This window comes from Haliotis asinina, chromosome 4 (assembly GCF_037392515.1).
Source record: "Haliotis asinina isolate JCU_RB_2024 chromosome 4, JCU_Hal_asi_v2, whole genome shotgun sequence".
Classification (NCBI taxonomy): Eukaryota; Metazoa; Mollusca; class Gastropoda; order Lepetellida; family Haliotidae; genus Haliotis; species Haliotis asinina.
In genome coordinates this window covers 1,522,930-1,546,554 of record NC_090283.1, presented here as the reverse complement: position 1 = coordinate 1,546,554, position 23,625 = coordinate 1,522,930, and the positions used below count along the sequence as shown (strand labels likewise).

General features: G+C 39.9%; 1 protein-coding gene across 1 annotated transcript; it reads left to right on the top strand.

Annotated features, from left to right (window-relative positions):
- Window positions 1-270: 270 nt before the first annotated feature.
- LOC137282129 (26S proteasome non-ATPase regulatory subunit 10-like) lies at window positions 271-23,473 on the top strand. The gene is made up of 9 exons (XM_067813855.1): window positions 271-373; window positions 749-814; window positions 1,108-1,164; window positions 1,560-1,615; window positions 1,895-2,003; window positions 22,056-22,088; window positions 22,332-22,381; window positions 22,655-22,703; window positions 22,981-23,473. Exons 1-9 carry the CDS (start codon window positions 271-273, stop codon window positions 23,394-23,396), a joined length of 939 nt encoding a protein of 312 aa, XP_067669956.1. The 3' UTR covers window positions 23,397-23,473.
- Window positions 23,474-23,625: the final 152 nt, after the last annotated feature.

Here is a 23,625-nt window from a genome sequence, read left to right as displayed (position 1 = left end):
GCAATCGACAACCTGCGCTTGTAAACACCCCAGGGAAAAAGTGCATTTTTCGAAAGTTGAGGTTAAAGCAATGCACGTGCGCTGTGCAAGCTTCACGCGCGTCATATCAACCCATGAAAAGCTCATGCTGTATGTCAATACATCAAAATTGAATAATCAATCATCAAAATTACTTCGTTATACTTTGTTAAGTTTTTATGTGTCTTTGAATTTGGTGTTGCTTAATTAATTTCCATATGTATATATTAACAAAGACAAAATATCTAATACATGCAGGAACACGACAAAGTGGTACAAGACCTGTCAGAAGAAGTGGCAAACTTGAAGCAACAATTACAGGACATGAAGGAGATGGAACGAGCACAGCTGGCAGGTACATGTTGTAGGTCGTATGTCTGAAAAGGTGAACTAGTTTGGAAGTCTAACTAATCGTTAAAAAAACAGTGGCTAAGTCCACGGCGTGACTTGTTCTGAACTTGGCTTTGGGGTCTGATCTATTGTTTTCAGCAGCTAGTATTTATTTTCAAGGTTTTGCTCGATTTTACGTGTAAACATGCTTTTCTGGACAACCTTTTACACATTCCACTGAATGCCCAGTTAGGCCAAAGTGAGTTATTTCGACATATCATATTTGTAGGTGTGTACATTTTAGGGATACAGAGTAACAGCATAAAGCAGGGTGTTTTTTCCTGATTTCTACAGTACTTTATTATGTATTGATTCTCCCATGTTACCCGGATTGCTTCAGACATTCGGCTCTCAATGTGGGAGACAAGACCAGGTTCTCCTCAGTCCTCAGAAACCAGTGGAATCTGTGAGTACAAACTGTGATCAGAAACACCATTACTCAAGAAGATCTGTACGTAACTACAGCTACAAGACAAGACCCACCTAGAAGCTGGGTTAGGGGTACATGAGATGACAAAGACATTCCAGTGTGTTCACCTCATTAATAACATGCACAAAAATACATTTTGAAGAGTTGGAACGCAGAAGACATTTTCCACTTCAATCAATAAAATATCAGAAATTTTGTTTTGTTATCGTCTTACTTATATTATTATAGTAAAACTGTAAATCCTATAGCTGCAGATCTTACTGTTTCAGTTACTGCAGCAGATACAATGACAGACGTTGGTGGTGAGGAGTTTCAGGATACCACAGGTAAGCTGGAAAAGGATCGGTATTTGTTTTATGTATGGATAACTTCAATGTTGCAGTAGATGCTAACACCGATAAGAAGCAAGTGATACATCACCCCATCGACAAGTAGAATATATAAATGGATGTCATCTGAATTGTTTATCCTCCCTTTGAGGACAAACCTGAATAACAGACAATGGTTGTGAAGTCAGATGAACTCGATTCTAAAGTTGATACATGTAACTTGTAATAAACTTAATCCGATCACGTATAATCCCGAGTTCCTTTCTGAAAGCGTTAGGGTAAAATGACTTAATGTCGTCCTGTGTTTTCATTATGATAAAACGATGCATAGTTACTGGTTTCTGTAAGTAAATGTGTTGTTATATAAAATAAAATTTGTCTGTAAATTACAGATTTATCGGAACCTGGAGGCAGCCACAGGAAACATGGGGACGCCAGTAAACCACAGGTATAGTCAATTTGATAAGTTTGAATCATTGCTGTTACTCCATCACTCCCATGTTAGTGATGTTCAAGACCATGGAGTTCACTATTCCTATTGAGAAGTGACATTGCAAGATCTTGATCTGACATGTATCTCTCAAATACACGTAAATCGATAGACAGTTCCAGGGGATATTAGTTGCAGCTGAACCAAATATTTCCTGTGTCTAAGATGTTAATGTTAAATAAGCGGTCCTTTCTCATTCAAGCTCATTTACCCATGTTCATAACCCATGTCTTGCAGCACATGTCTGAAACCGTCACTGATCTGAGAAGACAACTTGCAGAGACGAGGCAGGAACTGAAGGCCATCAAGGAGAGGATGCACAGACTTGAGATCACACACAAGAAAGGTAACCCTGGTCGACAATTACTACATAACCCGCTATTGACAATCATTATGCAACGACAAATATTCATTTGAGACCACTGCAAAAGCTCGCACTACCTTTTTATTAAACGTCAATGCCATAATCTTTAGTTTCCTGATCGGAAATGTAGAACATATATCCTTCTCATAATGTACCGGTAAGCACATCTTGTTCACAAGATAACAGGTCATCAAACGTCTAACTGCTTCTAGAGGAATGAAGAACAGTTACACTCAAAGCCAATATAATGACCTCAGGGTCACGTAAACTTCTACTGAGCTTGTCCACAAAGCAAGGTCAAGAGAATGTCACTGTTACACTCCAAGAGCAACGACTTCCTATTCACGCTGCTCCAGTAGAACCTCATTTAGTGATGGAACAGTCTATCTATACAGGTGATGGACTTGACGCTTGACAAGGTGACTGAGGACGGTGGTGTACTGAGACAAGTCAATACAAAGAGATTTGTCATGAGTGGGATCGCTGACACAGAGCAAACAGAGCGATTCTAGGAATATCTGTTGGATAGAGATGTTCCAGTATCAGTTATCAAACTGTTCTCCAGCAGGAGGAAAGGTACTATTTCAGTAGGTCTTAATGTATTCCTAGGTGATGTTAACACTTCTAGCCCCGTGGAGTGATGTGTCGACCGTGGCTCAGCAGGCATGTTTTCATGTCGTTGCACTCTAGGCCCTAACTACAAAAACCCAATGAACCGGACATCCTTAAATATAACGAACTGGAATGCAACAGGGATACTCCCAAGTATACCATATCTCAGAAAACTTTTGCATGGTAGAAATATTCACATATGGATTAAGTGAGCATTGGCTCTTTGAAAAGGACCTCAGGCTTCTAAATGAAATAAGTATTCAATACAAGTCTCATGGTGTCTGCGACAAAGATCTGAAACTACCATTGTACAGGAAGGTAGGTAGAGGTGGCCTGGCCCTTCTGTGGCTCAACGAATGTGTCAGTGTTATTGACGTCCAGGATGACCGGATCGTTGGTATAAAAATGTCTATGCAGAGAAGTGATATTTACATGTTTCAAGTATATCTACCTTGCAGAAACTTCAATGTGACAGTCTTCATTGAATAGATCAATAAGCTCTGGAATCTATTTCTTCAGTACAACGAACAAGGAAGTGTTATCTTCATGGGGGATTTTAATTGCCAGTTTGATATCCTCTCGTGGTGTAGCCATGAAACAGAAGCACTTGAACTTGCTCCCGTGTGGACCCGTGACAGAATATGTCCACAGCACCCCATTGCTGGTCGTAAGAGGCGACCAAATTGGGCAACCTGTTTGCTGTGGCTTGCGTCCCGTGTCGGTGGAGGACGGTAGTCTGGTGGTTGAGGGCACTGGGTGCCTGACTCGTGTTCCTTTTGCTCATCACACCACTTTGGCCCTTACTTCACCTAGACGGGTGGTAGAATCGGCCCGATTCTATCAATCGGCTGGTCACGCCAAGCCCTGTGCTACAACTCTGTAGTGTTGCACAGAAATTTGAGAATTGTATGTTTATATTTTGTAGCCTTGGCGAATTTTGAAACAGAATTTGAAAAAGCTACTGTTTATTAATGCCTAGAGTCGTATGGCAGAAGGCGGTGGCTCATGGACCAATCTGGTAGAATCATTAATCTTTAAAATTTTCTGTTGGAGTATATCATCCGAGTATCCTTGGTGCTGCAAGTTGGAGACCCGCTTGTTTTTAGCACTGTCCTTGTGATACTCCGTGGTAGGTGGGGGAGCTCGGATGATGAACTATTCAACGATAACCATGGCTTCTCAAATCCCCATTACAAAGAAAAAACGACCATTTGACAATGATCCAGATGATAACGACCAAGGACTGTCCACTTCTATTGATTACTGGCCACGTTTTGTCGTGATTGAGACTAAAGATAACAACAGACTTAAGTTGAACCCTTTTGCGATACAGAAAGGGATACAAGGAATTGCTGGTGACGTTAAAAATATTAGACGTTTGCGTTCAGGTGCATTGCTCGTTGAGTGCAACAGAAAACAACAGACAACTAACCTGATGTCTAACACCACATTCGTCGGCATTCCAGTATCGGTGTCTCCGCATAGGACACTTAACACAAGCAAAGGAATCATCAGGGATAGAGATGGATTATTCGCCGACATGTCTGAATTTGATATTGTTTCAGAAATGAAAGATCAAGGGGTGACATATGTTAAGCATTTTACAACACGTAAAAACCAGGAGACCATTCAGACTAATACGTACCTGTTTTCATTTTCCTCTTCAACAGCTCCCAGATCAGTAAAGGCAGGCTATTGTCACATCAATGTAAAGACCTATATACCCAATCCTTTAAGGTGTTTTAAATGCCAGAAGTTTGGTCATGGTGTTAGTACTTGCACATTGTCTGCTGTGTGTGCTCATTGTGGTGAGAAGACACACACAACAGAAGATTGTGACAGTGATTTTTAAAAATGCACCAACTGCTCAGGCAACCATTCTTCATTTTCTAAACAGTGTCCAATTTGGTAAGAACAAATGGAGGTAAACAAAATCAATTTTACTCAAAATATCTCTTTCTCTGAGCCAAAAAAAATGGTAAAGAGATCTGATCTTCCAGAAAGTTATGCTACAATAGCAAAAACATCATCGGGGTGTAGCTCTAAAACAACATCAACCACAGGGTCCCAAACTACCTTGCGATTCTCCACAGCTTTTGTACCCAGCTATATCATCACAGACTGAGGAATCTCTTCCTAGTGCATCAAAGTCTTCTTCTGATCACAAATCATCATCTCAGTCACACTCAAAGTCTCAATCGACATCTGATAGTCAACAAACGGTGAAAAGTAAACCGAAGCCAAAGCCTGATGCTTCAAAACAACGAAGTGGCAGAGCTCCTAAAGGATCACAGAACAAAATTCAAGTGTTCAATAAATACGGGTCTCTTGAAGACATGGATGTTTCTGAAAACGTCCATTCTAGGGCACATAGCTTGTCGCCCTCCAAAAGAGTGCCGGGTAGATCCCCATAAATGCCCCCAAAAGATAGTTTATTCCAATGATATTGTACAGTGGAACTGCAGAGGTTTGAGGACTAATTTACATGAATTGCAGCTATTAGTCCAAGATTTTACACCTTCAGTGTTATGTCTCCAAGAGACATATTTAAAACAAACAGATATATTTCACCTTCGTCATTTTAATGCATGTTATTGTTTTTCACCTCCGGGTGATAGAGCCACTGGCGGGTCATCCGTTCTAGTCAGACAAAACGTTATTCAAAGCCCTGTTTCACTTAATACTTATATGCAGGCTGTTGCAGTGAGAATTATTTTACATGTAGCGTTTCCGCTATGCTCTCTATACATTTTGCCATCTTCGACGTTTGCCAAAACTGATCTTCAAGCTCTCTATGACCAACTCCCGAAGCCCTGTATTATAATGGGAAATCTAAATGGGCACTACCCACTCTGGGGTAGTGTAAATACAAACACTAAAGGAATATTGTTGGAGGACTTTTGTTCTGACAATGATTTATGCATTTATAATGATGGTTCCAACACATATTTACACCCTGGTACAGGGGCCTATTCTGCTCTTGACTTGTCATTGACAAATTCAGAACTACTAAATGAATTTGGATGGTCAGTCCACGATGACCTCTGTGGAAGTGACCATTTTCCTACTGTATTAAAAGCTGATTTAACTCCATCCGATGTTCCTCCATCATCAAGACGAAATTTTAAAAAGGCTAACTGGGCTTTATATGAGACACCGTGTGCTGAAAAACTTACACCTGAACGTTTTATTGACGTTCCCGATACTATTAAATCCTTTTCTGATGAACTGAACTCCATAGCTGATGAATGTATACCGAATTCCTCTGTAGTTCCACACATAAGAAAACCATGGTTCAACGATGAGTGCAAACAAGCTAGGAAGGCAAGGAAAAATGCAGAACATTATTTCCGTCGCCATCCTATGGTGCATAATTTAAATAAAATTAAAATTTTAAATGCTAAAGCACGGCGTAGTTTTAAACAGAACAAACGCCAGTCTTGGCAAAATTATGTATCCAAAATAAATTCTCGGACACCTATGTCCAAGGTATGGAACATGGCCTAGAAAATTAAAGGTAAAGGTACTAAATCTACTATCCATCATCTTAAACATGGAGATCAATTGCTTACTGATAAATCAGATATTGCTAATAAACTAGGTAAAACTCTTGTTAAACACTCTTCCTCTTCTAATTATGTACCAAAATTAGATTATAATGAAACGTTTTCTATTCATGAGCTCCATACTGCTCTTGATCAAGTTCACGACACTGCTACAGGAGCTGATAACATACATTATCAACTCCTGAAGCACTTACCAGAGTCCTGTTTAGAGACGCTCTTATATATTTTTGATGATATTTGGACTTCAGGTAAATTTCCTTCTTCATGGCGTGACGCTATAGTAGTACCAATACCTAAACCTGGACGTGATCATACGGATCCATCCAATTGTCGTCCGATTTCATTAACTAGCTGTGTTTGTAAGACCATGAAACGCATGATAAATAGCCGACTAGTTTGGTACTTGGAAACAAATAACCTTATAACTGATATACAATGTGGTTTCCGCAAAAACAGAAGTACTGTCGATCACTTAGTGCGTTTAGAATCATTTGTGAAAAATGCACTAATTAATAAACAACATCCTGTGTCTATCTTTTTTGATCTTGAAAAAGCATATGACACAACCTGGAAATATGTCATTCTGAGAGATTTACATGACTTTGGGTTGCGAGGTCGTTTGCCTGAATTTATAGCCATCTTTTTAAATGACAGACAGTTCCAGGTCCGTGTGGGTTTAACCCTGTCTGATCATTACAATCAGGATCAGGGTGTTCCACAAGGCAGTATTTTATTTGTCTCTCTTTTCAGCATCAAGATCAACAGTTTATCAAAAGTTTTAAACGATTCAATTGATGGATCGTTATTTGTGGATGAGTTTAATATTTCTTGTCGTGGTAAAAATATGCATACCATTGAACGGCAATTACAGTTGTGTTTAAACAAGATTGATAAATGGTGTCTCGAAAATGGCTTTAAATTTTCCAAATCGAAAACTAACTGCATACATTTTTGTCGTAAATACAAACCACATGGAGACCCTGAACTGTCTCTAGATGGGACGCCCATTAAAGTTGTGAAGGAAGCCAAGTTCTTGGGTCTAATCTTTGATTCACATTTAACGTTTTTACCACATATTCAATCACTTAAAACTAAATGCCTGAAAGCACTTGACTTGTTGAAAGTTGTTTCAAATTCTAAATGGGGAGGGGGATCAAGCTACCCTTCTCGATCAATATCGATCACTCGTACGTTCTAAACTTGATTATGGCTCCATTGTCTATGGTGGAGCCTGCAAAAGTAATCTTAAACTTTTTAATTCTGTCAATCACCAAGGTATAAGACTTTGTCTTGGGTCGTTCAGTTATTTTATAGTAATTTGACGACGCGTTTTATAATATATACATATTCTTTATAATCATGTTTGTTCTCGTCACGATATGGATGAAATATTACCGATGTGACGTTAAATTACAACTCACTCACTCTTCTTGGAAGAAATGTACCTCAAACTATACATTAGTGATTTCAGAAAAAGGTCTAAAATGCTATTCTACTTTTGGAAAATTGTGTATAATCAATGAAAATTTCAGTGATTGTGTATAATCGGTGAATTAATCAGACATTATACATAATCACTGAAAATTCTACTTATTCACTTAAACATACATATGTTACAGGAACTATGCATAAACAGTTAAATATATATTATCACCGAAATAATGCTAACGGTTTCTTGGGAGTGATTTTCGTGTGGAAACCGGATATTTAATGCAAAATTGCTACCGTTAAGCAAGGTTTTTCAAAGCTACATCAATCTTTATTAACCCACAAACCCGTATTCAGAAATATTATGGTTAGTCGTAAAAATCTCAAAACTTGATTCCTCTGTTCATTCAATTATGCATTCATTCCTTGGTTCCTGTCACTGGTTCTATATAATATAGGGTGGGTGACTTAGTTGGACGTTTAGCTGAATGAAAACATCAAGTTTTTGAGGTTTTGTTTTGTTTATATTTGGAATTGCTCCGAACATAGACGTTATTTGAGGATATACAGTACATTCGAATTCCGAATTTTGACAAGTGAAGGGGCAAAGAGTACAGTTACAACGACGTTGAAGTTCGTAATTCAGATGTGTAAAGGAAATACATATGTAGACTTCAAATATCGAATACCGAAAGCCGAGTGCCGATTCTGCAAAAATACCGAATATGAAAAAATAATAATAATAACAATAGATTTTGAATTCGAATCCCAAAAAATCTGAATCGGGATTCGAATCCCGAATGTGGAAAAAAAACTATTCAGATTCGGGATTCAATCCCCAAGCCCGAATGTTAACAAAACTCAGAGTGAAGGTTATCAAAAACCTCAGTTTGTGAAAAAGATTTGACAATTCAGGTATACATATGAGGAGCACCAAGTACATTAGAAGGGGGATGGAATAATGCATACTGTCATTGTTCGTCTTTCTTCCATCGCCTGCAAGCTGGAAAGAGCTTCAGGACCGTTCACTATCTCCGAGGGTGCATTGTAACGTCGAGGATAGATACGTTTGACAGGTGAAGTGCAAAGAGCATAGCTACAAGGACTCAGAAGTTCCGAATTCCAGATGTGTAAAAGAAATGAATAGTAAGAGTTCAAATACGGATCAGTTCGTGATACGAACCCCCAATGCCCAGCCCGAATCCGATTCTAAATACAAAATTCAAATTCAGGACTCGAATCCGGAATGTGAACAAAAGATCCAGATTCGGAACTTGAATCCCCATTCTGAATCCGTTTCAAAACACACGCACAAAAAAAAAATCAAATTCGGGATTCGAATCCCAAATGTTAATAAAAACATCAAATTCGGGATTGGAACCTCGAATCCGTTTTTAATTTCATGTTGCCAACATTCCTGTAGGTCTTCTTCCGAACAATCGCTCTGTTGGCCGCTTCTATATTTCTGTATATATATGAGTTCACCCGATGAAGGGGTCTGAAATAGACCCAAACCGCTGTGTGTCAAAAATTATTAAAGAAGATTTATCCACAAAAGATCTTGGTCATATATAACAACTTCTAAATGCCGCTAAAAGACAATTTTTCTCTATTTGCTCCCAAAAATAACATGGGACTCTATTATCGCGGTAGTTAATGTCGCCATCGGGAAGGACTACTGACGTTTGACATTTTATATATATTTTCAATTGACTGATGTTTAATCTTCATTTCTGTCAAAAAAATGTGCCACATAATCACAATTCATTCAACATGACTGCCGCAATACCGACTGAAGCTGAAGTAACTCTCTGCTATCGCGGTATTGCCATTTTCTTTTCTGTAGCACACAGTACAAACAAATGACACTGTTAAACGTTTACTAAGACAAGTAAAGAATCGCGCGAAATAGTTTCTTTACCAAAAAATATCAAGAAATTTCATTCACATTAGTAACACTATTAACATGTTTTTAACCAAAGAATCTGAAACGTCTATTCATTTGGATAAAGGGTAACAATAATGTAACAAAATATTAAAAATATAATTTTGCAGCCTTAAAACATACTTTGCAATTTGCTGCCGTGTGCGTCACTTCCTGTTATATGTGTTATAAATGTGCGAATGATCTTCAAGCTGTCGCACAATTACTCTTGACGAAGTAAGTTTTGACAGTAGGGAAAAACGCCTAGGAACATTCATCAAATACTTGAATGAGTCACACTCAAGCTTCAAATCCACTGCCGAATACTAGAGAAACGTAGCCTGTCTAGACACATGGGTTATGTATAACAGTGCTCTCACAAACTGGAGCTGAAGATATTAAGACTACGTTTTCGTGTTCTGAATCAGATTCAGAACTCACGTTCCAACCGCAAGGTCCTACTGACAAATGCTTTAGCTGAAGTATGCAGTTTTGGTCCAGCTATCTCTTTTGATACGTTAAGCTACAGTTTAGTCGACGGTCGGGGTACCCCCGTACTCATTTATTACGTCATAACACTATGACGTCATCAACCTATGTCGCATCAGAAAGCCACCAGGATGTCTGGATATGGCATATTGTACTACAAGTGTTTCACACTTTACAACGACACCTTGATTTGATACACAACAACATCAGGCACGTTTGCGTGTGTCTACGGATATTTTAGAAAGGATGACTGCCTACGTTACATCCGAAAATCACGTGCTTGTCACATCAACACGCCGCTGGATAGATATTTGGACATCAAAGACCCAGAGCTTCAAACCCCCCGAAGCAAAAAAGCTTGAGAAGCCGGGGTCCAGGGGCTGCAGGCCCAGGCCGGGTCCAGGGCGGAGACCTGGTCGGGGGTCAGGGAGGCGAAGCCCCCCTGAAGCTGAAGAAAGGTAGTGTTTTAACACCATATAAGTGATTTAAAATGAGTGAAAAAGTGGCTTTGATTAATTTACGTTATTTTTTTTTAAAAAATGCGTGAGATTATCAATGTCTGCCGTGAGAGCGTGACAAATGCTTAAAAACCGTGAGTCTCAAGCCAAAGGCGTGAGAGTTGGTAGGTCTGAAGACCTAGCTACAACCACTAACCAGCCGAACAAAGCCGTCGTCTCTACGACCGGAACAGGTCTGAAGTGAGCTCAGACAGTGCCACAATATCCAGGGAACCGCTCGATATATGGACCCCCATCCAGTTAACAGATAAGGTTGGAATACTCGTTATGCCCCAGTTAGTACATAGAACGTACATGTAATCATAGAACCATGCCCGGTACACGGACTCCATCTTACATGGGGTTTTACAGGACTCTTGAGTACTTTGGATCAGGAGCCAACTACACGGACATGGCCTACACTTCGATGTTGGCAGTTCACAAACATCGCAAACTGACGGCAGTACAACGGACTTATCCAAACCTCGTATATGGCCCACTCAATCTATTGTACAAAGTAGTTTGTATTTTCTTATACTCTATAATTAATATACTGTCATATATAGTGGTACCTGATTCTTATATCATTTTTGCTCCCCTTACCAAAACAAGCAATGGTGTTCGGACGCTGGGATCGCTGAATACTTGTAACAAACACAAACAATGTTGAACCAATAAGACAAGCACTTTACTGTCATAGTGAACGAAAAAACAATGTACAAAATTGTTACACATGTCGTATACAACTGCGCCAATACAGCTCATTATTAAACGATCAGTACTCAGTATATCTTCACATCGGTAGGCATCTGTTCCTTGTAACAAATGTCATCGAATGTTGAATCAGTCGTGAGTGTCAGAGGCTTCAATACACCCCAAACCACGTCGACCCAATGATGACGCAACAGGACGCATGACGTTACACCTGGTCCGTTGCCATTCCTGAAGGGAACGTTGTTCCAGCTGCTAAGCGTTGACAGGTGCAAGTGCAGGTGATGGTTTCCTGATTTGTCGATCCATGTAGTCCCATTAGTATTCTATCGGATTCATGTCGGGAGAACATGCTGGCCACGGCAACATAGCAATAGCGTTATGCTGAAAGTCGTCTGTTAGCCTTGCTGTATGAGACTTTGCGGGATCATGTTGGTAGACAATGCTACATGATTGTTGCTGGATAAACTTAATGGCAACACAGCTCGGCACATAACTTTATACATATATCTTCGAGCATTCAATCTTGTTTTAGGTCGCGCAGAGCTCACTCGACACCATTGTGCTATAGGCTCCAAATGGTCAGGCTTTATAAACGCAGTCAGGCACCAAGCGTTTACCTACTCGTCTGCGAGCACAAATCCGGCTCTCATTACCGTGAAATTAAAACCTGCTTTTGTGGGTGAAATTCACATGTCGCCAATCACACATCTGCCGCTTGCCTGGCTCTTGTCAAATGACAACTTCAGTTTAGAAAAGTCACAATAAAAACTGACGAATTCCACAGTGGGAATGACGTGCTTGAATACATGTTCTCATAGTCGCCTGATCTCTGTATGCCAACTTATGCGGTGTCCATGTGCCTTCACTAACTGTAAGGTCGCCGTTACAAAACGCTATCTCGATTGAATTGTCCGGCCGTGGTAATCAATTCGTAATTGTATCATCTGGTTCCCCTAATGCTGGTCTTTAAACATACATACCATCTGGTCTCCCTAACGCAAGTTTTTAAATATATCTACCATCTGCACTCCCTTATACTTTTTTTTAAAAATATATATACCATGTGGTCATCCTAATACTGGGTTTTAAAAAAGCTATCTACCCTCTGTCCCCCAAATGCTGGTTTTAAATAAAATTTACTATCTGGTAACCTTAAGCCAGTCTTTAAATGTGTCTACCATCTGGTCTCTCCAATGCTGGGTATTACAAGAATATCTACCATCTGGTTCCGCAAGTGCTGGTTTTTAAAAATGTTTACTGTTTGGACCCCCTATTGCTTGTTTTTAAACATATGTACCATTTGGTCTCTCTCATGCGGGTTTTTACATACGGTCTCCCTAATGCTGGTTCCAGATATATATTCCGGTCTCCCTAATGCTGGCTCTGTATATATGAGAATTAAGGAGACCGAAAAACACGTATATGCTGTATTTTATGATTTTTCTTCGCATCATCTTTTTTGTTGAGATGATTTAGAGTTGCAATAAACCATTAACCCCCCGGATGCCACAGGGACATATATGTCCCTCCTCTTCACCTCTCACTTTGAAGTCCAATAAAATTCTAAATATACCACGCATATATAAACACTTCACAGTTTTGGATTCTGCGGAAAATTCCCTGTTTCTTGATACCATCCACTATTATCTCAGACCAAGCCAAAGTGCTTAAAATTGCCTTTCAAAAAAGACTTCATCGTAAATGTCGTCATTTTTCAAACTGTACAAAGTCGAGATTCACAGCGTTATTTGCAGTATATTTTGAAATGTGAAAATCGGATGATTACTGAGACTAATAAATTTCAAAAATATAATATTAATGATCATTGATATCAAATGTTCATGTAACCAGTAATGATAATTCTGAAACGTCACCGATGAACCCAGAATCGGTTGGGATGTTTTCGAAAATACACTTAGACGAACGCCGAAGTGTGCTTTCCGCCATTTTGCTTAGTGTTTACAAAATCACGTTTCGAGAAGGCCGGTATTGAGACGCCTACAACATCACGTACATTTCATAGTCAGCTGCGACAAATGCATCAATCAATTCCCCACACATCTTACAATCAAATTACAAATGGTCTTTGTCACCATTGCCAACTGTCTAGGTAAAACGAAACGAAAGATAATTGGTATGAAAACGAACGCTGTGCTCGAAAGACGGCGCTTGTTTAAAATGTAAACAAAGAAAAAAATCCAATTTTACACTGCGTAGCATTTTCGGTAATATTCCAACATCCAGCCGTCTAATCATTGCTTACAATGGTTCAATACGCTTAGCATATTCAAGGGAAGAGAGTCGTAGCAAAAAATAGCAAATTAAAAATAGATACAATGAAATAATTTGGTAATTCATAAGAAACTGTCACACTTTTAGTGCAGCATGACGCCATGACTGACGCAAAATCACGCACGACAACGGTACTTATCGGCATTTCTGGCTTCTTCCGTCATTTACAATGTAAACCATAAAAACATATAACAACAATACACAGATAGTCAGAATAATTCTGATTACTTACATCTCACATTTATGTACAAAAGATCCCTGAATCAAGGAAAACGTCCTCGCAAAATCCCGTGTACCCTTGTCAGCGAAGCCGCCATTTTGAAAGAAATCGGTCATCGGTAGTGATGTCACACGTCAACATTGTTGCACATATTAGGCAATTTCTTGGAGGTGAACGTCGGTTGAACAAGAGTAAACACAATGCACATACCATTCCGATTGCACTTTTAATACTGTGATGTCTATTTTGCGTATCGTTCCGATATTTTTTCATGAAACTGATTTCAGTATGTACATATATCCATGTTCAACACCGTATCACATAAGGATATAAGGTATGCGTTTTTATTCTTTGTAAGCTTTTAATTGTTTGAATAATATTTACATGGGAAATTGACTCGGTAAGTGTACTATACCACATTTTAAACCTCTACACAAGTGTTGGAAGATCACACGTAGCCATTACTGCAACATGTGCTTTAGTTCCCGTGGTGTACAATATTCAATACGTTGGGACAAATATTGCAGTTTCATATGAACAGGTTAATAAACATCGATTTAATTCCAACTTATAAGTAAAACTGATAACATTAATGAAAATGATTTGTACATTTTATGAAATGTAGGGGCACACATACTACTATTTAAAGGAATTGTCTTGTTCATTGTATTGGTTTGTGTCGTTTTTATAGACAAAACAATTATGAATATTGATTGACCAGGTTCGAGTTTGTCAAAAACGTTTCATGATTCATTATCATTTATTTTCGATAATAAAGTCAATTCAAATTATATCTGATGGCAGAATATCTAACTCAAACAATATTTATACGAAAATTGTTAAGAATATGTGAACCAGGTCATGCCTTAATTTGGACAAGCGTTACGTCCATATTCTATTACTACTGTACTGAAAAAGCGATCTCTTTGTACCTTTCATTGCATACTTATGAAGTGAAATGATTTCATAATCATAAGAAGAAAAGTCTGTTTCCTAAATGAATACTCAATGAATATTCAGGTGTCGTGAAAATGTGATTTACGCTAAACTGATTCTAGACAGTGCGCGTGTAGTAGTTATGTAGTAAAACCGTCTAATTGTTGATATATTCAGGACACTATTTCAGTGATAAAACCATTCATTGTATATTCTGGCTAAAAAGTGTTGAATTCTGACACAAAAGCCGAGGTCTTTTACACACTGAGTGCATATTAGGACGACACGAAATGCACAGAACATGCCCTAACGTCAACTAAAATGTCGCATTATTTTCAGTTATTTCATTACATTTGAAAATGTGGCTGTAACTCCGTTAATAATGATACAAAATTAATACAAATACAACTACACAAACAGGAGAATATGGGAATCTAAGAACTAAAATATGTATCGGATAGGGACATCCAAATCGCTATTACCTGCTTTTTCATGTAGTACACTGGCGTCTGTTCTTACAAATTGTGAAACTACCAAAACGTATCCTCTCACATAGGGGAACTTTGTATTGGAATAGTTTGGTTCACTGTCAACAAAACATAACGGAAATATACTGTCCGTATCCACAGCAAATTCTCTCCATGTGATCTGAGTTACATTGACCTAATGTAAAGCATAGCGGAGTTATGCGCCCTTTTCTTTATACGTGCATGACCTCTCTGTCGACTTTTGACGTCATAGAAGAAAATCGATTTTTGACATTTATTGCAGGTAATGTTTGATTCTGTGAGTATGACGTTATGCATTAGCACACACATCCATTTCATATACACCTATGTCGTTCAGATACCAAGCTGTATTTTCTTCGCTCACACTTTCCGTAAAGATGCCAAATTAAAAAAGTCGTAACAGAGTGCTTTTATTGGTGCACGATTAAAAACGGAGAAATTTACTGTTTTTCAACACACACAAATGTTTTGTACAACTTTTAGCAGAGTCTATTTCTCAAACCCCTGAGGTAGCCGCAGTTATATTTATACCAACGGTTAGGAAATTAAATATTCTACACTTCTGTGCAATTTTATAGCCGTACGTAGATCCAGGACCACGCGAGCGCAAATAACATATACCATCTGTATATCCGTGTATAACGCTATCTGCATGATACATACATCACGTACACAACTCTCTCACTAACAATTCTGGTTGTTTGTCAATAAAAGTTGTTTAACAACAGAATATACACGTGGTCCCCCTAAGGCTGTTTTTTACATACGTTCCCCCTAAGGCTGTTTTTTTACATACGTTCCCCCTAATGCTGGTTTTTACATACGTTCCCCCTAATGCTGGATTTTACATACGTTCCCCCTAATGCTGGTTTCAGATGTATAATTATGTAATAATGTCATGGTTCCACCGACCTTCACCTCAAAGAAATTGCCTAGTATGTACAACAATGTTGCCGTCACTACCGCTGACCGATTTCTTACAAAATGGCGGCTTTGCTAGCAAGGGTAAACAAGATTTTGCGAGCACTTTTCCTTTGATACGACGATCGTTTGTAGATAACTATGAGATGTAAGTAATCAGAATGATTCTGACTATCTGTGTATTGTTATATAGATCTGCCGTATTCATTCTGCGTGGTTTTGCATCTGTCATGACGTCACGCTGCTCGGAAACTTTGACATTTTTTTTTTAATTTCAAATCAGTGAGTTGTATCTACTTTTAATCTCCTATATCTTGCTACGATACTCTTCCCATGCATATACCAAAGGTACTGAGCTATTCAAAGCAATGAACAGACGGCGGGATGTCGGAAACATTCAGAAAATGTAAAATCGGATTATTTTTGTTTACATTTGAAACAAGGGCAGCCTTTCGTTTTCACGCCCAATGTATTTCGTTTCATTTTATCTTGACAGTTGGTATTGGTGACAAAGACCAGTTGTAATTTGATTCTAAAATTTATGGGGGATTGAATGATGCATTTGTCGCAGCTGAATATGAAATATACATGATGAAATAGGCGTCTCAATACCGTCTTTCGCGAAAAGTATTTTTGTAAACACTTTCTAACATGGCGGAAAGCGCTCTTCGTCGTTCCTGTACGTGTATTTTTGTATCATCCCAAACGATTCTAGAGTTATCGGCGACGCTTCAGATTTATTTTTTGTGGGATTATGTACAACCGATATCAGATATCACTAATATGCCATATTTGAAGTTACTGACCCAGTAATTGAACTGGCCCGTAATTTCATGTTGTGTAAAACTTGACGACATTTACGATGAGGCCTATTTGGAAATGTAATTTTAAGCACATTAGCTTTGTCTGAGATATTAGTGGATGGTGTCAAGAAACAGGGAATTTCCCCCAAAATTCAAAAGTATGAGGTGTGTTTGTATCCGTGGTATATTTAAAATTGTATTGGACTTGAAATTGAGGGTTGCAGAGGAAGGACGAACATATCCCTGTGGCATCTAGAGAGTTATACCTGGGATAGCTTTATAGGAACATGATGCTGTGTGCCTCACCGCTCCTCACCCCAGCACCACACAGAACAGGTTTAAAGGTACATGGTACTGTGTATCTCACCCCACCCACAATACAGAACAGCTGTATAGCCGCATAATAATGTGTATCTCACCCCACCCACAATACAGAACAGGTTTATAGCCACATGATACTGTGTACCTCACCCCACCCCCAATACAGAAGAGCTTTATAACCACATGATACTGTGTACCTTACCCCACCCACAAGACAGAACAGCTTTATAGCCACATGATACTGTGTACCTCAACCCACCCCCAATACAGAACAGCTGTATAGCCACATGATACTGTGTACCTCAACCCACCCCCAATACAGAACAGCTTTATAGCCACATGATACTGTGTACCTTACCCCACCCCCAATACAGAACATCTTTATAGCCACATGATGCTTTGTACCTCACCCCACACCCAATACAGAACAGCTTTGTAGCCACATGATACTGTGTACCTTACCCCACACCCAATACAGAACAGCTGTATAGCCACATGATAATGTGTACCTCAACCCACCCCAATACAGAACAGCTTTATAGCCACATGATACTGTGTACCTCAACCCACCCCCAATACAGAACAGCTTTATAGCTACATGATAATGTGTACCTTACCCCACCCTCAATACAGAACAGCTTTGTGGCCACATGATACTGAGTACCTTACCCCACCCCCAATACAGAACAGCTTTATAGCCACATGATAATGTGTCCCTTGCCCCACTCTCAATACAGAACAGCTGTATAGCCACATGATAATGTGTACCTTACCAGACCCCCAATACAGAACAGCTTTATAGCCACATGATACTGTGTACCTCAACCCACCCCCAATACAGAACAGGTTTATAGCCACATGATGCTGTGTACCTTCCCAGACCCCAATACAGAACAGCTGTATAGCCACATGATATGTGTACCTCACCAGACCCCCAATACAGAACAGCTTTATAACCACATGATATGTGTACCTTACGAGACCCCCAATACAGAGGAGCTTTATAACCACATGATATGTGTACCTTTCCAGACCCCCAATACAGAACAGCTTTATAACCACATGATATGTGCACCTTACCAGACACCCAATGCAGAAGAGCTTTATAACCACATCATATGTGTACCTTACCAGACCCCCAATACAGAACAGCTTTATAACCACATGATGCTGTGTACCTTACCAGACCCCCAATTTTAGAAGAGCTTTATAACCACATCATATGTGTACCTTACCAGACCCCCAATACAGAACAGCTTTATAGCCACATGATACTGTGTACCTTACCAGACCCCCAATACAGAACAGCTTTATAGCCACATGATACTGTGTACCCTACCAGACCCCCAATACAGAAGAGCTTTATAACCACATCATATGTGTACCTTACGAGACCCCCAATACAGAACAGCTTTATAGCCACATGATTCTGTGTACCTTACCAGACCCCCAATACAGAAGAGCTTTATAACCACATCATATGTGTACCTTACCAGACCCCCAATACAGAACAGCTTTATAACCACATGATACTGTGTACCTCACCAGACCCCCAATACAGAACAGTTGTATAACCACACATAATTCATGGAATGACTTGTCTTTAAATTGACAGTATTGTAGTCAATATCTATGTTTGTGTACTCTATTGATGTATTAATATCCGGAAGATTGTAAAACGATAGTTCTATGGTTACCATTAGCAATGTGTGAGTACTTTGTGAAAGAAAAACTGAAGAACTGCTTATGATGCAAAACATTTTTTTTCTCGGGATAGTAAGGAATGATCTGACGGTACGTTATCTGATCTTGTAAATTCAGTGTGGTCTGTCACGAGTTACCTCCCCTTCCCGGGAAAAGGTTTTGATCATCTTAACACCATAACACGTACTTTTCCTGAATCTGTGTTTACACAAGGCACAGATATAGTTTGTGTATACATGTAACTGCCGGGCGCTGGTCAAACTATTGCACTAATCTGGTGGTTAAGAAAACGTTAAGGTGGGGAGGGAAGGTGTTATCTCTCTCACCGTTAACGCCCAGAGAAATACGCATACAAGGAAAGAATTAAAAGAAAAACGTTTTGAAATGCGCGTTTGAGTTTTGATTACTTGAAATGCGCGTTTGAGTTTTGATTACAGCCAATACAGTTTCAGAATATTATCTGACAACACAAATTACTGGAGACAGTGCTAGTACACCATGCTGGTGTTGCGGTTCAGTTAGGTTTAGCCTCAATGACTTATCCATCACTTGGTATTGGCTGTTGCTTAACGCACTGGGGTACTTAAATGTACTGATCAATATTTTCCAGGCTTCGACCTGAAAATAGTGGAGTCTGGACCAAACAATCCAGTGAACAAAAGCATGAGCTTCGATCTCCGCAAATAGGTTAATGATGATATGTGTCAACTAAGTCAGCCGGCCTGACAACCCGATCAGGTTAGTTGCCCCTAACCACAAACATGGGTTACTGAAGATCATTTCTAACCCGGATCTTCATTCATAACGCCTTTGAATGCGTAAATAATGGTGACTTGATCAGACAATCCTGTGATTGATGTCAGGAACACCGTCGAGAGCACCAAATACATATATGTTGTTGTATTGATTGTTACTATGTTTTCTGTAATTGTGTGGTGTGTGCACCTCGCGTCAGCACGTGTCGAATGTAAGAGAACGTACGTCACAACCTTGAAGTCAGTTACACCTGGTGATAAATATTTACGACATTTGATGTGTTTTATACCTTTGTATCTGTGTTTCCGTTACACTGGGCATATTGTAGAGACAATGATCAGTTTTACCCCATATGGAATCTGTACAACCAGATAACTAAGACATAGAACGCAGCATAACCTTTGTTTGTCCCATGTGACTGGGGTGAAAATGTCCATAGTATTTTGAAGGCAGAGCTATCATTTTTTTCGCGGAGGTGTTTGTACTAAAAATTCCTTAAACTCGTATTACACAAGGATAGGCGGTTTTGACATCAAAGTTACATGACCTGCTGTCTTAAAATTGCGGTAGTAATTAATGAGTATAGGTGTTGACAATAACTGCTACAGAGATACATATAAGCGCATATCTCGGGTAACATGTAGACTTCAGCAGACAAATCCACGCTACTTTCGTTATTCAGTCCATTGGCGTGTGCACCTGTCTAGTGACTGTAAAACGTAAAGTCAGCCGTGCCTTAGATCTCTCAACTTATTATTATAAATGTCACCAACATCTGCAATACATGATGAAGCAGCACAGTAAATGTTGACTGTTGTATATCGGGCAGATTCAGGCGTGGCGGTGTGGGGAAGGGGGCGGGTATGGTCGTTCATTAGCGTGGCGGGCTGCGGGGATTACCGAGCACCACATGCAATCGAGCGCCAAAGTCGGTGTTTCTCCTCTCGTGACACGTCACAATGACGTCATAACTCGCACCTCAGCGCGACCAGTGTCGCTGGTCTGGGCATTTCCCGGCTGGCAGTGAGAGGTGTCTGTTGTGTGAGGACGGTAGCGGGGTAAGTTTGTTATCACTGTATTTCCAACCATTAGTTAAACAGATGCAGCTATGAACAGAGCTGAGTGGACAATACTACTGTAGGATACAGGCAACAGGTACTTGCATGTTAAAATGTGGCTGGATACCATGGTTAATGTAATAAATTAACAAAACTAGTAGAATCTACTGCATGAACTTATAACACGTATGAAGGGATAAGTGTTTGGGACTGGCTGCAGGGGAGGAAGGGGGATAGTGTTTGACACTTGCATATATTGTCAGAAGAAGATCTGTACTTATCAGGAAAAGGTCAGGGCAAAGTCAGATAATTTTGGTCTGCCCTGACTGGGAACCCTGGATTAGTGTTCGTGTGCATGGTAGCTTCATGAGTAGAAATTGCTGTGAAACTTGTGGGGTCGTGGAGAAACTCCTAACACCAATAAACAGCCGCCACCATTACCTTTCTCCAGTTTGCTCTGTTCATAAGCATTTACAAAATAATAAATGTAACTTGATAGACTAGTACTGTTGATAGACTTTAGAAATAAAATGTTTAGAAGGCTACATTTACATTGACTAAACAAGACAAAAATAATTTACGTGTGCATGTTTTACATTGGACGGCGATTGTAGCGTCGTTATTTTGTAAAGCGTAGCAATATCTGATTTACAAACACGGCGGTGAGTTTATAGTGTAAGCTAGTCGGGTTTTCAAGAAGGTGATGTTTTCAGTCTTAACACCTTCAGTATGGAACTGTGAAAGTCTACACAGCGCACTGTAGAATACACCTGTTGTCTGTAATCCTGTAATAATTACGAAAGCAGGGACCCGTAAAGTGCAGATGTCGCAGAGCGTGTTGAATTCCACTTTAACCTGCCACCAACAAACGTTCCCAGGCTACAAAGGAACCCCATGTTTTAGTTATTTTCCGATGTGGATGCCCTGGTTATGGTGGGTATGACAATTTTGCTTCTATATCCAGGGGCAAGATATTAAACGGTATATACCACAGTAGAGTCAGTTTGACCTCCGTCGCTCTGTTTTCTATATCGCTGTTCGTAATGAACAATAAATGAACGTCCTGGCAAATGCATGTGAACTATGTGAACCTGTTGTATGTAAAACAATACGCCAATATTCTGACAAGCACACAAGCACTAGGGTTGACGGAACCCATTCTACCAGAATAGAACCTACTCAACCCTAGATGTATGTTGTCAGGGGAGACTGCCGACCGGGAGACTGGGTGTCATACATATAAACATATAACAGTTGACTGGATGTTTGTTTTGTTATTTACAGGTCCAGTCACAGGGAAGAAGGCAGACAGCCAAGGTAGCGTGCAGCATTATATATAAGTTGATGTATGATGTCAATTCAGGTGAAACCACCATAAATAATAATACCACTGCAAGTCAACACATGTTTATGCTTCCACATTGTTGTGTAAGTTGTTTCCTGGGCAATATATGATTCCTGTGTTGAAATCTACTACAGGACATATAGTCTGTGTTGAAGTGTGTTCTGCATGACATATTCTGTGTTGAAGTCTACTACATGACATATTGTGTGTTACAGACTGGAGCGAGATGGAAGCACTGAAACCTGGACGAACACCGAAGTACCTGGTAGGTGGGAGGGTATGGTGAAGCAGATATTCTAGTCGCTAGTATACCATGGTGTCAGGCTCTCAGATCTGTCAGAAACCTTTGTCCTTTCTAAACACAATCCCGGTGTCATCTCTCCTCGAAAACTGCATTCTGCTCATTGATATATATGTTATATATTTGTAATATAACACCATCGATGATAAATGTAATAAAGAAACAACGCAATCAATGTAATGTAATATAATGTAATGAATCTGGTGTTTATTCTAACCCTCATGTTTATCTCCACAGCCACGAGCAGGGACACACGGAAGTCTGGGACCCCATCAAGACACACGAGGTGGGTGGAGACAATGTCACGTGTGTTGTAGTGGGCAGACAACTCTCCGTATACTCACAAAACTGTGTTAGAATTGTCAGTCAACATTCTAATGATGTAAGCATGTAACGTGTTAAAGTATGAAGTAGTTCTTGTCATTCCTTGACAGTTTGTCGTCAGCCATGATACATGTATAGATTATGTATCAAGAGTTTTGTATCATCAGTGTAAGATGTGAACAACGCAGCTGTAAGATAAAGATGTCCGACCTGAGTACAGAGTTTACTTTGTGTTACAGCGACACCGACTCCCTCACGTAGAGACGCCCGGGCAGACGCCGACCTCCATTACGCCTGCTGGAAGGGGAAACTGGAGGAGGTGAAGCGGATCCTGGACACAGGTCGGGCTGACGTCAACAGTAGAGATGACGTCGGGAGGACGCCGGTGATGGCGGCAGCAGTTGGGGGACACAGAGATGTGGTGGAGCTGCTTGTGAGTCGAGGCGCTGATGTGTCACTGGTGGACGATGAGGCTGACAACATCCTTCACTTCGCCTGTGGGGGAGGAGACAGGAAGACGGTGGAGTTTGTGCTGTCTCTGGAAGGGGTGGACGTCAACGCCAGGAACAACAAAGGGCAGACCGCCGCCGACGTGGCGAGACGCTGGGGACATCGTCAACTGTCGGATCTCCTGGTGTCACGTGGTACACAGTGAAGTGACGGTAGTGTTGATGTAGACAATGATGGAGGACATGTCGTTACTGACGCTGTCGTGGTCTGTGCCGTTCACGTCGTCGCGTTGTTTATAATTCTTTTTCAAGATGAGAATATTTGTTGTGTTTGAGGAGAAATAAACTTTGTTGAGAATATTTTCAGACATTTTGTTGTTTATGGAACTTTACAGAATCAGGTAAGGACATTGTTGACTGTAAATGTTGATGATA

Excerpts from the sequence above, each read along its gene's own strand:
- LOC137282129 (XM_067813855.1), top strand. The coding sequence starts at position 271 with ATGCAGGAACACGACAAAGTGGTACAAGACCTGTCAGAAGAAGTGGCA. Across the intron at positions 815-1,107 it reads CTCAGAAACCAGTGGAATCT|TTACTGCAGCAGATACAATG; the intron begins GTGAGTACAAAC and ends TTACTGTTTCAG. Across the intron at positions 22,382-22,654 it reads GACGAACACCGAAGTACCTG|CCACGAGCAGGGACACACGG; the intron begins GTAGGTGGGAGG and ends TTATCTCCACAG.